The sequence below is a fragment of the Crinia signifera genome, chromosome 5 (genome assembly GCF_055691185.1).
Source record: "Crinia signifera chromosome 5, ASM5569118v1, whole genome shotgun sequence".
NCBI lineage: Eukaryota > Metazoa > Chordata > Amphibia > Anura > Myobatrachidae > Crinia > Crinia signifera.
Genome location: NC_139221.1, coordinates 34,189,779 through 34,205,371, shown reverse-complemented (window position 1 = coordinate 34,205,371; position 15,593 = coordinate 34,189,779). Strand labels below are relative to the sequence as shown.

The 15,593-nt window shown below is 44.2% G+C and overlaps 1 protein-coding gene across 6 annotated transcripts in view; it reads right to left on the bottom strand.

Annotated features, from left to right (window-relative positions):
- The window catches only part of VPS13B (vacuolar protein sorting 13 homolog B), a 790,826-nt gene that overhangs the window by 677,915 nt on the left and 97,318 nt on the right, over positions 1-15,593 (bottom strand). For all 6 annotated transcript variants that reach the window (XM_083186988.1, XM_083186990.1, XM_083186987.1 and 3 more), the window contains exons 8-11: positions 12,567-12,832; positions 8,457-8,552; positions 6,849-6,971; positions 862-999 (exon numbers count right to left, since the gene is read on the bottom strand). In XM_083186988.1, coding sequence (XP_083043114.1) covers positions 862-999; positions 6,849-6,971; positions 8,457-8,552; positions 12,567-12,832 — 623 coding nt within the window. The remainder of the gene's footprint in view (positions 1-861; positions 1,000-6,848; positions 6,972-8,456; positions 8,553-12,566; positions 12,833-15,593) is intronic.

Sequence of the window (15,593 nt, the reverse complement as noted above, 5' to 3'; positions counted from 1 at the left end):
GACGTCACAGAGGAACTTAGTGGTCAGACGCGAGCCTCCTGTTGACTTCTTAAAGAAACGTAAAAAAAAAAACATTATTTAAAAATAATTTATGTTGCGTCTTAAACTGGAAACAAAAAAAGAAACACTGTGACGAATGTTTCAAACGAAAATGTTCCATGTCATGCAGAAACCAGAGCTCTACAAATACAATAAATATATAGTTCTGTAAGGTAATACGGGGACACTGTCTGCCATGTACAGAGCTCCATACTGAGCACTGTGCGGAAACCTTCCAACAGCCAGGGAACTGGTCACAGCGGTCACAGCCATTACCCAGGGACAACCAGTTGTCTGTGCCAATCTGCTGGCTAGAACTATACTATTTTTATTATTTTGCTAGTAGTTTCTTATATAGCGCACACATATTCCGCAGCGCTTTACAGATAATCTGAACATTCACATCAGTCCCTGCCCCAGTGGAGCTTACAATCTATATTCCCTATCACATGTACACGCACACAGACATTCTAGGGTTAATTTAAATTGTTTGGGATTGTACAAGGAAACCGGAGTACTCGGAGGAAACCCAACGGGGAGAATATACAAACTCCGCACAGATAGAGCCATGGTGGGAATCGAACCCATGACCTCAGTGCTGTGAGGCAGTAATGCTAACCATTACACCGACCGTGCTGCCCCAACTACTGTATATGGTGCATAAAGCACCACACAACTGGAAGGTACAGTGATGTCACTGCTCCAAGAACATGGACAAAAGGGATCCCTCCTCTATAGGTATGGGACAGATACATCTTATTGCAGCTTACACATTGTATTTTACTTCGTGGTCTAAGGGGTTTCTTGCATGCAGATACAGACCTTATGGGAAGATGAGTCTAAGATGAATTCTGCTCTAATTCCATTATTTTCTGGACTTCTGTAGTCAAACAATGAGCTTGTAAGATAAGTGTTTCCTTTGTTGGTTAAATTCTCCCCGCATGTAAAGAAACAGGCTTCCTACAGAGGGAAAAAAAAAATCACATAAGCATTTGTATAATAGTATTTGTGGCCTGAATTTAGTATTTTACTACAAACACGATGGATAAATGAATTGTAGTCAAGACGTTGAAATCATATTACCAGGGGAGAACATCGACATGTGATGTGCCAACATTCTCAACAGGCAACAGAGAACTTGGCTAGGCCACAATAGGAAAGGGATTGGGGGTAACACAATCACAGCCCTCTGAATTCACCAAAAGTCCTCACCAAGGGGCAGATTTATTAAGCTCGGTGAAGTGATAAAGTGTCTGGTTTTTATCACCGGCCAATCAGCTCCTACCTCTCATTTTTCAAACCAAGCCTGTAACTTCACAGGTAGGAGCTGATTGGTTTTTATCACCGGCCAGACACCTTATCACTTCACCGAGCTTAATAAATCTGCCCCCAAGTGACTTACGGATCAGTAAAGAAATAGCTGAATCCATCACACCTGCCGTACCAGGAAAGTCACCACTAGACCACCAGCGCCGACTTTCCTGAACATCTTTTACTTAGATGGGTAGAGTTAATGCAATCAAAATGAATGCCCTGCCAAGACTGGCCCTGCCTGTCCACATCGTTCATTTTCAATATATTGCATGAGCAAAACCATCCACTAATTTTCATAGATACTATGACCCACACACATCTAAGCAAATTCCTCTCTGTCCACCAAGCATCGGATTGATCTGGAGACTGAATTAGTAGACGTGACCCCACTCTTATTCATCTCTTTGCTTCTTACCAAACACAGGTCCCATTTTGCAGGTTTGTTTCTCCAGTCGCCCTGCCCTGACCCATTCCCATTGGGACACAGTCAACTCCTCGCTCCCAACCTATTAATCCCTGATAACTCCCCTGTGGAATCCACCCACTGTTCCCACCAGACCAGCACTCTGACATGTCTCCTTTGTACTTTATGCTGGGTACTCCCAGGGCACACCACATAGTTGTCAAAAATGCTTCTTGTACATTTCAGGAATTAAAGGACAAACATGGGATCCCATACACGAAATTCTACCAATTGTTACAAGCCTGCCATTTTGTCACCGCTCTCTCTATGAAAACACAGACCAGACTCCCCACCGACAGGAAATGTCTCTGGTCCATTGGACCGGAGGGTTGCTAACGAGACACCAATCATATTAATGTCATCAATAACTGCCATTACAAGACATGCCATACCCCTAGATCCAGCACATGTATTACTCCGCTTGTCACCCACACCTCCCTAAATATCTCGTCAAACTGATACTCCATGTTGCATTATATCACAAATTTTATATATATATATATATATATATATATATATATATATATATATATATATATATATATAGATAGAGAGAGAGAGAGAGAGAGAGAGAGAGAGAGAGAGAGAGAGAGAGAGAGAGAGAGAGAGAGAGAGAGAGAGAGAGAGAGAGAGACTGGCCTCTACCTGTGAGGTAGATAGTAATCAGCACACCATTGTGGATAAAGAAAAAATAGCTTTTATCTAAAAAAATAGCACATGGCAGCATATAAAAAAGTCATTAGACAAGGTACAGGTCAAACTTTTTCAAAGTGGTACATTTCCCTCACAAAATCCATGTGAGTATAGGGGAAGAACCTGTTACCAATAGCCAGAGCCAAGTACCCGACAGCCTGTTTCGGTGGTCACGAATATATATATTAGAAGAATAAATGAGAGGGCTCCCATAGTGCAATACATAATGATGCTTTATTCTTTAAAAAGTTATTTTCCAATAAAAGCAGGTATATAATGACGTACCACAGCAGGCGGTTTTAGCCACCGCAAGACTATCGCATGTACACTGGTGTCTCAGACACAGTAGATGTTGGAGCAGTTACACTCACGCTTCCACACACATCAGATGGGCAGACTGCAACGCCAGGCCACGCCCCAACGCGTTTTGTAGTCACGCACTTCGTCAGAGCCCTCTGTGGTACGTCATTATATACCTGCTTTTATTGGTAAAGAACTTTTTAAAGAATAAAGCATCATTATGTATTGCACTATGAAGCGGTCTCATTTATTCTTCTAGTGTCTATGCATCTGTGGAATCCAGGTGACTGAGAGCTGCCGGGCTAATGTAAAGGAACCCTCAGTGCTTTGAATACTATTGAACAGGACTATTAACCCTCCTGGGTGTGGATAACCGCACCAATTTATGGTCATTAAGGTTTTCAGTTTGCGCACTTATTTCCCTTGTTATATATAGGTGTCCAAAGAAGAAGGCACACTGACAATACCAGAAATGGTGATAAAATAAATAAGCTGTATTGGGCATAGCAGACAAGGTCTCAGCTACATCAAGCGCTTTTGGGGATTCCCCCCCGTCCTCAGGATAACAGCCCACAATCACAGAACAGCAACAACCTACCTCCCAAGAAGTATTGGTGATCCCCACAAATGAGATGGGACAATTGGGGTGATCCGGATTAAACTTGTACTGGGGTGTCCATTTGTCCTGCTGGAGACCTTGGTTCTTTAATCCACTGGTGGACAAAAAGATGGAATACCTCACTTCTCGAATGCCTAAGGCATTCCCAGCACCACTTGGACTTTGGACAATATCCTCTTGAACCGGCTACTCCTCCTGTCCCCCCACGGACCACACCATTATCCATTCCAGAACCCCCAAACTGGATATACAAAATCGGGTCACCACCTGCTCAATCATTGGAGCGTATCCAAGAAGTGAGGTATTCCATCTTTTTGCCCACCAGTGGATTAAAGAACCAAGGTCTCCAGCAGGACAAATGGACACCGCAGTAGCAGTCTAATCCAGATCACCCCAATTGTCCCATCTCATTTGTGGGGATCACCAATACTTCTTGGGAGGAGAGCATATCCTTGGAACAAGCGGGACTCACTTAAGTATTCATTGTCCTTTCTAAGTGGTTTTATTGCATGCCAATGAGGGCCATATAATATTGCAGCATCATTTTTATCTATTACTATTTTAACAACTGTGTCATCATATTATGTGTATAATTAAATGAATTTGTATTTTCATGTAATACCCCTCTGATAATTTTTTAAATATTTTTCCATTTATTAATTTACAAACCAATATTACCCCGAGCGCTCCACAAACTCTTTTCTTCTAGTATATACTGATATAAGGGGACTGAACACCCCCCTCAGTGTGAGCAGCCCCCACAAACAGCCCACCCTGTAAGCGCCTTTATCACCTGGGGTGATTCTTGTTTCCTAGCGCACAGTCAGTTAGACCTCCCGGCTCCACACAGAAATGATGTCACTGGAAGAAACACGCCTAACGCATTGCATCACTCAATTGGACTTAGTCAGTGGGTGTCCGATTGAGTTACGAATTTGTATTTGTATGCAAATTGTATTTTAATTGTACATGACCTGTTTTATTATATAAAGGACTTCTGTCATTTATGCTCATTTAAGCGCTGCCTCCAATTTCTTGCATGTTTTTTGTGGAGCCGTGGGACCGGCTGCTTGCACCGTACTTGCCTATGAAGATACTGTATGAACTAGTTGATATAAAAACGAGTGCAGTCTGTTTCTTTCACTTTCATATAATATATATAATATAACCGCATGGATAGACAATAACGTTTAAATGGTGTAGAAATCGTGTGAATAATCAGGATAAAAGGGGCACCATGCATTGTATTTAATATACTTTTTTAACACTATAAAACGGACTCCGAGTGACGACGATTATTCACAGGATTTGTATACAGTATGTACATGGAAAAATACATACATTTTCAGATGGCCCATATGTACAGAGAAATAATAATAATAAAATTAAAAAAGGCTGCCAGCTGAAGGGAAAAAAAAGAAAAGGAAACAACCTATAACGTATTATTTTTATTAAGCACTCATCCCTTTAATAGTTCTTGGCTGCTGGGGGCACGGATGAAACAGAAGACCCAACCCAAGAACAGATGGTAACATTTCCTACGTTGACTCCGCCCCTTTTTGCACCATCATCCACCTCCAGGCCTCCAGCTCGAAATCCTTCAAAGTCTCAGCGTGATATAATTTGACGTCGGAAATTTGGAGATTGAAGCAACATACAAGTCGCCTACACACTGTGCAGGTCATTTATGAAGAACTTAGTATTACAAAATGCATCTCCAACATCTGCTCTCATAGGACGCCTCCACAAACCATTAGATACTGTATGCAGCAGGAAAGATCGCCAGAGGTACACTGTGCAAAAATGTCATCACCACAGCATAAATATATTTTTTTAAATTTCACACCACCACCATTAAATTAAGAAACTTTTAATATTTTGCCTTAAGTAAATTTTAGCCTCAGCTACAGCTTATATGTATCAGAGTATCATAATCAACTTTATTGGCCAGGTGTGCTTGCGCACACTAGGAATTTTTTGTGGATTATACCCTTTTTAATCAAAAACCCTGGGTAGCACCCGGGTTTTTAAACCCTGCTTCAAGACGGGTGCGACCCAGAGTTTGTTCCCATTTACACCACCGCCGCATCCCCCCCCCCCCCCCCCCCGGCTGCTTGGAGATGACGTCATCTCCAAGCGCGATCGCACCCGCTGGGACCCGGAGCGCTGCGCTGGGGGCAAGCCCAGCACTAAGGTAATATGCTGGGCTGCCCCCAGCCCCTGTGCATCCCCAGCCCTTGTCCGGGAGGTGAATCGATGCCGCACACAGGCATCCATTCACCTCCTCTGCTGCCGCCACTGCTGTCTGCAGAGTATAGCAGACAACAGCGCAGGCTGTCTGTGCCCCTGTCCAACCTGTGGATGCTGCGGTCTGCAGGTTGCAAGTCCCTCATTGATGTAAATGGGAGCCAGGTCGGACCCGGCGTACCCATTTACACCGCCCTCTACCCAGGTCCTAGGCATGTTCTACCCAGGTCAGGACCTGGGTAGGGGACACGGCATGTCCCATTTACACCCGCTGACCTGGGTCTGACCCGCCGAAGACCCGGGGTTTTAGGGCGATGAAGAAGGGTTATTACTGTTCAGCATCAAGCAGGGATGAGGGGGGGGACGGGACATTGCATACATTACATTAAGACATTACAAGCAGGGAACACATTCCCGCCAAGCTGCACAGCGCCTAGGCAGCCATCAGCGTCGCCACTGGTCGTTGCAGCAGCCAGGTAGTTAACAAGATAAGCAAGGACAGTACAGTTACCACACCGGGAACACATACCCGCCGAGCTGCACAGCACCAAGGCAGCCATCAGCGACGCCAGTGGTCGCTGCAGCAGACAGGTAGGTAACAGTAGAGCAAAGACACGGGGTTACATAGCTGAGAGTACAGTTCCTTGGCAGCCATTTGCAGCGCCATCTTGAAGGCCTCAACAGGTCATCTTCTTGTAGGGTAACCAGCGTGGAGAGCCAGCGTGGGTTGTGTTGGTGGTGGGGAGGCTGGCGGGAGAGAGTCACTGAGGCCTGGGGAGAGACAGTGAGGCCTGGGGCTGGGCCCTCCCTGGGCTGAGTGCCACGCCGCTGCCACCAATCAGTCTGATCCAGTCCTCAATCAGGTGCCTGATGAGTCACCAACAGTCGGAATTCTGACTTACACAGGCTATTTTCCATATAGGGGTCCACAATCCCCATAGAGGGAGAGAATATAATAGAGGGCGAGCCCAAAATGTGCTGAGTGCACAGAGCACGCAACGGGCTTGAAGGCGCTTGCACCCTTGTGGGGTTCCAGACAGTCAGAATCCCAACTGTCAGTAAGTTATACCATACCCCCTCAACAATACATAACAGGTACTTGAGGACGACTGATCGCTTCATGCTTTATACAATATTTGGAAATGAATATGCCTGTATGGCGTTTGTACTTACAGAATCAGCTCTGTTTGTGTTCTCCTCAAAATCTTTTATTCCCATAATTCCTTTGAGACAGAAGGCTTGACTACCAACAAAACCAACCTGGCAATCAAAAAATGGTTCTCCTTTCATAAGAACCTGGAGAAAAAAATATTTATAACTTGAATCTGAACGAAAAACTTTTTTTTGTTTTATAAAGCAAAGTACATAATATATTCTATGTTACCATTAGAACCTCAATCCAATTCCTTCCAACAGTGTCGGAGCAGAGACGGCATTGTGCCTTGTGCCGACACGTGATGTGACTGAGTGGGCGGGGAAGTAAAGTACTGGGTCTGGACACTCAGGGGTAGATTTATTAAGCTCATTATGCTGAGGGCATGGCCAGACCCCAGGTAAGTGAATACCATTTTCTATACTGTACCAATGCAACACCCATAAGCTATTCCAGAGTCTCGACTGCTGGACAGTCCTGAAAATTGGGAAGAGGATACTGTTCCAAAGAGCTGTTATTCCAGGGGGGAATAAAGGTGGACACAAGAGAGAGGGGAGCAGAAACTGGAGAGATAGCAATGAGGATGGTAGGCTTAAGGGGAAGGAAAGAAAGTCAGTGGCTGAATGAGTGGAATGAGGAGGCTAAAGCTCAGCATAGGAGCAGCAGATAATTAGCAGCAATAGGGCTGAAATAAGGTTTTGGGGAAGGGGGGTGGGTTTGTCACCAATATGCAGACATCCTTATCCAGAAAATGGCTAAAGTGAAATACTGGCAATGTTATTAGGCAGTGTCACGTGATACCAGGGATCCTGATATCAGATTTCACCACATGTCCTTTTTACTTCAAGGATATGGGAAGATAAAACACTGTCACCTAGACCCCAACAGACACTGAGCTTTCTCCTCCGGAATGCCCATGCCCCAGAGCCACTGCAGTGCATTACCACTCCCAGGCTCAGGCCTTCCCCCCCTCCGTTTCCTGAGTCAAAGTCCGAGCTGCCCGCAGAGCGCAGCCTAGCAACTGGGTGACTGAGCACTTTTTGATGACACTGGATGGTGGTCCAGGACCAAATACAGTTATATATGGTCAAAATGAAAGGCAAAACCAGTGCTATTGGCAGCCAATCATAAAACGTGACCCCCATCACCAACACATAATTGGATGAAAGGGTGACAGGTAGGCCGTGGTGGTTCCAGAGGTGGGGCTGCAGCACAGTTCAAATTTGAAATAGGTAAGCCACACCCAATGCCAGTGAGTCGGTTTGGAATGGCAGTTGGTGTGACCTCCCTATTTGAATTTGGAACTGTGCTGCATCCCCTCTTCTGGAACCTCCCCTGCAGGTAGGAACAATTCATTCATCCCATCATTTGTACTGAAATTCTCAATAAGAAACACTTGGCCTTGGGGTGCTATGAATAAGATGCTGGGTGCTTTACCAAAAAAGATAGTTTGGAAACCACTCCGGCAGAAAGTACTTAGAACCGTGAAAAACAAAGGGGACCTAGGGGAAGTAAAAGGTTCCGTCTGTTCAATAATATATGAATATTTTGTAATTAAAGCTATGGTTATCGTTTTTATCCTAGGACTGCATACTCCACAGGTATAAACGTGGCTAGAGCGGAATTACCTCAATAGTGGTCCCTTCTTGCTCCCACCTTAGGACTTCTCTGGATTTCACCTTCTGTGGGCTGTAATAGCTGCTCTCCGCCTGCATCTCAGTCAGCTGGAAAACACAACACACAACTTCATACCGTCCAGTGCTTGCGTTACGGAGAAGGCAATCTGTCGTTACAGGTCCGCATTGATGAAGACAAATTAACATTCACTGTTGGCTGCAGCGTATTATTGGACAGGAAACAGGTGCACCGAAACAGCTGCAAGACATTAGCCTCACCATTGCATAGGAGGCTGATGTTAAATATACCAGGCGTAAATGTAAAGTTGGGCAGGAGTTGCCCCATTTAATACACGGCCTTCCATTTACTTTCACCTCTTCTATCAACACTACACTTATACACGGGGTGAAAAACGTCCGGGTACCTTAAAGCGACACTTGCGTGGCGGGCAGTTCCTCGCCTCCTGCTACAGTCCTGCAGATTGCGCTCAGTGCGGAGTGACGAGCTGACAAATGGTTGCACGTTAGTCATTGGAGCTCATCTTATAGATATTTATGTCTCTTTTTGACCTGACATTAACAGCATACTGTATATTGGGAGCGGAAGACTCGGGGCCTCCCCAGTATAGAGACGCAGGTGTTCCCAGTAACTCAGGATTATGGAAAGAGCAGCTGCATTCTGGGAAACAACGTTTGCCTTAGGATTCACTATAACACTGTATTGCACACTTATAGCCAAAATATTATGGCAAGTATCGGGATTCCTCTTTTTCCAAATCTTTAGCAAAGTGGGGCGAAACGGACAACTGGGGTAAACTAATGATTGCAGCCAACTGAAAATAAGTTTGGGAGTCGCACGCATCTTTATTTGCAGACGCATCTAGCGATATCTCCTATACTGTGCATTGTTGTGAACGTAGGCACGACTCAGAGTGATACATCCATTAACCGCCTCTATGCAGCCGCTAAATCGGCGTGTCTGGGTGGCAACGTTCATAGTAAAAGGAGCTGCGCTTGAGAACGGAGCATTTAGGATCATGAACCAATTGTAAACCCTTAATAGTGGTTTCATTAACGAACAAATCAAAATCATAATGTTTAGATTTATTGTCCACAGACTCTTGATTTATGCCATTATGTTCTCAGCTCCGGAGCAAATTCTCAATGTCACAGCAACATCACCAGCCATTGTAACATTTCCTACCTAACTTCCAAGTTATAAACCTCTTCTAAGATCAATACCTGCACTATATAATGCTGTTTTGGGTGTGCTTGAGGGTCATCAAGCGCTTCAAAGAGTGAATGGTAAACTTCTGCAAAATAGCTATATTGCTCATTGTAAATCTACTGTATGTTAACAAGGTCCCCTGATGTCTGTTGTTGTGTTTGACGGTATCATAAATGTCCAGGATAAGAACATTAAATCAATGGCTAGATCGCCCATACACACATAGAGATGTGTGTATAGGATATCCTTTCTAGTAGAAAAGAGGGTGTGTGACAGTTCCTTATAATGGCCCTTGATATACTTGTACATGTTGAGCATGTCCCCCCTTAAACGTCTCTTTTCCAATGTAAATAGTCCCAAATTACTTAATCTCTCTTCGTAGCTTAAATTCTCCATTCCCCTAATAAGCTTTGTTGCTCGCCTTTGGACATTTTCTAATTCTATGATGTCCTTTTTATAGTGTGGGGCCCAGAACTGTACTTTATACAGTGGCATAATTACCCTTGAGTCCCTAGTTTCCATTCCCCTCTTAATACATGCCAGAATTTTGTTGGCCTTTTTTGTAGCTACATTACAATGGGCACTACATCCCACTACATGTAGGACAATTTGACTAAAGGCCCATACACACTGGGCGATTTGAGCTGAAAGCAGTTCAGTTTTGCCGTTTGAGCTGCTTACAGCTCAAAAACGGTGTACCGGCCAGCGATGAACGTGATACGCGCTCTCGCATCGTTGCTGAACACCGCTCATCTGCTGGTACTAAATAAATCACCTGTGCTTAAGAATGGATGTCTTTATAACCTTTGTGTGTCGCGAGTACCGCGTTTGTGAACCACTGCTATAAGCCCGCCAGTCATTAAAAACCTTGTTTTAGGTAGTATAAAAAAGCCCACTTATTAAATATGAGGTCACTCAGAACATAATGTGAAGCAAGAAACTATGATCGCCAAACAAGAAATCATTTTATTTATAGCCCAATTTCTCCTTTTCCTCCCTCATCAGCTGTCAGCAATTATTGCAGAGGAAAAGCAATTAATTGATTAAAAGAACTTGAATGTTACAAGAACAATTTTCAACAGTATTAGGAAAATGTTACGTTTAATTGGGCATGCTCCACCCCCCCCCCCCTTTTTTTTTTTCATTGGAATGGTATCAACCACTCAGAATGCTAATGCAGAAATAGGACTCCTCTTTTTTTTAATACCAAAATATGAACCACAAATTAATTCCATACATTCTTTGCAAGAAAGGAGAACAATGAATGCTAATGTTTTCCGTCTCGGTGCAACATGTGAATCTCATACAGAACCATCTCATTGCAGATGTAACTTTTCTTCCCCGCTGGATATTTGTTAATTTGTTACAGGTCATCCGAGGGTAGGAGGTGTTAAGGAGCAGTAGGAATTACGACTTGGAAATTCTGTTACAGCGCTAGATGGGAGCTTGTTAAACAGGAACGGAACCAGAGATGGCTTGTCAGCGGGTTCTGTATGGTAACACGCGCTCCTACGGATGTTTCCTCATATACTGAAGCCTTATAAAGTCATGTGGCCGGGTGTAGCCTATTTTTGCTTTAACGTGCATCTTATTTGTAGTGCGACAAAATTAGTTGACAAGGCTGGACGGATTCATTTGATGTGCAACACTTGTTTATCAGGGTGTGACTGAGTCTAAGGTGGTGTTACCCATAGAAAACAATCAGATTCTGTCTATCCTTTTCTAGAATGTAATACAGAAATGAAAGAAAGAATCTGATTGGTTTGCTATGGGTAACATGAACTCTTCATTTTTAGAAGCTTTAGGGGTATATTCAATTGATGCCGGATCCATTCCGACATTCTTCTGCCGGAATGGATCCGGCATCCATTATTCAAACAGCGGGCAAATCTAGATGTCGGATTTGGCCACTGATTGATGCTCACCCGGCCGGTGCAGGGACCGAGTGAGTGCAGCGAAGGGAGGCTGGACGAGGCCGGGTGAGCTGCTCTCACCCAGCCCAGCGGCGGGAGAGGTGAGTGCGGCGGGACGAGCGGCAACGGGAGACAGCCAGAGGGTACAGGAGGCGGTGGAAGGATGTGGGCGGCCTAAAGGTTTTGGACATGTTTCCGGCAAAAGCAGGTGGATTAGCGGCTACTCCGTCAATCCAAATGGTTTTCGGCAGGTTAGGAACATTTCGACCTGCTGAAAAAAAACAGCTAGGATTGAATAGATCGGAACCCCTTCTGATCTATTCATGTTGAAAACTCCCATCTTTTTGGCAAGGAAGCAGTTTCGACATCAATTGAATATATACCCCTTAGTAAGTTTACCCCTAAGACTCGCACGCAGATACACAAGTGTTGCACATCAAATAAGCCTGTCCAATCTCGTCAACAAATTTTGTCGGGTATTCAATCAATGCTGATTTTTACTACAGTCGGAAAAATTGAATTTAAATTGACTTTATTTTAATGTAAGTGCCCTTTTTGGAAAAATCTGCACTGTTAGAAAACAATCTTGTTTTCGACAAATTTGCGCCCGTTTTTACTGATGCCGATTCTAATTTTTACAAAGTCGAATCAGAAGAAAACGTCTGAAAATATTTATGTCCGTATTTTAGGGCTAGCCGAAAAACCTTACAGGTTTCAATACCCCCAAATAACACAACACACAATTGACTCACCCACCTGTTTTTTTTTAACCCTTTCTCAACAGCGCAAACTCTATTAATGATTTCACACATTTTATAGTAATATACAAACTATGAATGAAATGTTTCTAGGATTTTGAAAACAAATTCTAAAACTTCAGTTACCTTAAATTAAGTTTTCAGTGACCCTGAAATTCAATAACACACAGCAAAATGCCCATCTGTCCGCTAACCTAAAAGGTCAATCACACAACAAGCATACCTTAAATGTGACCGTGGCCTTCGTACAGTAGAAGCCTATACAGATGATTGGATCTTTAGACAGCTTGGATTTTGGTCCTTGTGGTGCGCTTCCCTCTTCCATTCCCGTGTAGCCTTCTTCTCCGTCCTCATCGCTACTATAACTTACTATGGCCGGAACATAAGACCAGGCCCAGGATACCCAGCCTTGCTGGTCATCGTCGTCTTGCCCAGAGTACATTTCCTGTGCTGGATATTGCATTCCTGCAACCATCTCCTCTTCAGACCCTGCAGAAAACACACAATCGTGCGCTCAATACGTATGCTCACAAATGATACATTCCCGCACGCAGGATATTAAGATGATTACGCAATTAAATGTAAAATGTATTTTAATATTTCCTTGCATGTGTAGAAAATGCCTTAATCATCAGGCGCCTGTAATGGTTTTGTTTTAATGACTACATTGAGAATTTATAGTGCGCAATGAGTTTTTAATGGAACAATGGCTGGAAGGACAAGGAAATCTGTCATGTAAGGGGAAAATAAATGTGTGCACACCCGCTCTGGTCAAATGTTACCGTGAAATGAAAAGTTCCATTTCGGCTTCTGAACACAGTTGTTTCATTATATAATTCTACATAACTGAATACACTGACAAATCCCACAGAAGGCCGGCGCTGGAAGAGACCCAAGCTACGCACTGGGGCATGTGTTCACTGCTTTACCAGAAACTTTTGAAAAAATTAAAACAATAAATGTATGTGCTTAGGAAACAGCTCTGGTGTAGCCCTGAAAGTCTGCAACAAGAACATACACAAGTTTCAAGTTTGAGCACCTACAGTATCTTGGAAAGATGGGGTGTGTTTGTGTGTGTGTACACACACACACACACACCGCCTCTGCACATACATACATACATACATACATACATACATACATACATACATACATACTATATGGACAATTTAGCCACACAGAACACTCCTCCTGGAGAAGTGGTGTCGGGAGACACTATAAATATGTTTAAAATAAGGTTGGATAAACATTTATTGGTTAAAAACATCCACGGGTACGAATAAGTAACATAATCCGTCTTTAAAATATCAGAACATACATTACAACAAGGGATAAGCTATTATAAACATATGTTTAACTAGATGGACGCAAGTCTTTATTCAGCCTCAAAAAAGAAAAAAGAAGCAGCGCTGATACTACAATGAAGAATTACACAAATTCAATAAAGATAATATGGATTCCTTAATATATAAAAACATTGACATACACATTATAAAAATAAAAAGGGGAAGGGAAGGAATTCTCACTCTCCGGATGAACGTGTGGTACTCGATCCAATGTTGGGTAAGGGCACTTAGCCCAATGGCTGGAACTGGAAAAGACACTGCTCCAATTGGACGGGTGGGGGGAATAGTCACAGGTCCTCACTATGACACGGAACCGGATTTTTTACCGCTGGAGGATTCTGTGAGTGATGACTGGTAGGTGCCCAAAGATCCTCTCTATTTGGAACGGGGCCCCCAAAAGGCCGCTGGAGGATGTAAGTGGGTTGTGTTGGGTCCGGTTGGGATAATCCTCTGAAGGTATTTAAGGATTAGTTCACTTGTGGGGATAGGCAGGGCCTCAGTGGGTCCTCTGGGATTAGTCCCTTGATGGTATTGGGGAAGCAATGTCCATATACAGGTGACTTGGTGTGAGTACACCCGGAGTTGGCCCACTGGGCAGTTGGTCACAGTGAATCTGGGTTGTAGAGACTCAGTGGGACCCCTGGAATATACCCCTTGATGGTAATGGGGTAACAATGTCCATGGGCTGGTGGCTGGATTGCTTTATTCAGCCTCACCTACTATGTAACTATGTAACCTGTCATAGGATGCCACATTTGCGAAATGTAATCCCAGCTGGCTATTCCATGGTCAACTGTAAATGCCCATACACACTATATGATATTGGTCATAATATCGTTCCGAAAGGGCTTTCTGAACGATATTGTGAACAATATAGTCCAGTGTGTACGAGGGATCCATCTTTAACGGCACCCTCCCTCATCCAGCATGTTTGGGCGAGTTAGGTCATTGTAAACGACGGCCATGCTGCAGCGGAAACACGGCCGTCGTTCCCCTGCCGCCCCACTCGTGTGTGGTACTGGCAAGTGTGTATGCACTTGCCAATGCCGGTCCCCCCTGCTGCCAATATCAGCGTCGGTGGGGCCAGGTGGTGTGTACGGCCCTTAAGTGATCGTATTAGAAAGTGGAAAGTTTAGACGCAAACGCAACTCAGCCATGAACAGGAAGACCACGTAAAATAAAAGAGAGGGGTCCATGACTGTCAAGATGCAAGCTGTGTAATAGTTGCCAATCCTCTGCTGAATCCATAGCTTAAGAGGAACGAAATTCCACTGGCATTAATGTAAGCACAAAAGCTGTGCAGTGGTGGCTTACTGAAATAGGTTTCCATGGCCGAGCACCTGCATGCAAGGCCTCAATAAGGTCCAATGCCAAGTGTTGGACGGAGAGGTGTTAAGCACACGGACACTGGACTGTGGAGCGGTGGAAAATCATACTTCTCTGTTTGGCAGTCAGATGAGTGAGCCTGGGTTTGTCGTATGGAGGGAGAGCATTACCTGTCTAACTGCATTATGCCCGCTGTGAAGTTTGATGGAGGAGGAATAATGGTAGGGATGTCAATTCCAGGATCAGGATCAGCAGAATCCTGAGGTTTGGGGAATTTTTGGCTGGGATTTCAATCCCAGGATTAGGCCCTACATTCCTGGGATTTTGGGATCGACATACGGCTGCACTTGGCTCAGGCACTGCCCAGAAAACATGCTGTGCACTGTGATGTGAGAAGTCACGCTGCACAGCCAAGCACTGGCCACATCCGCCGACCCCCACACACCTTCTCTCCACTGCGTGTGCCCCCATTTCAGCTGCCTACACGGTATGCTGCCTTTGCCCGCTCACTCAGCCACCGAAGGACTGCTTCTAAGCAGTTTGAGGTGTCAAGAGACCAATGCCGGATCCTGGGATTT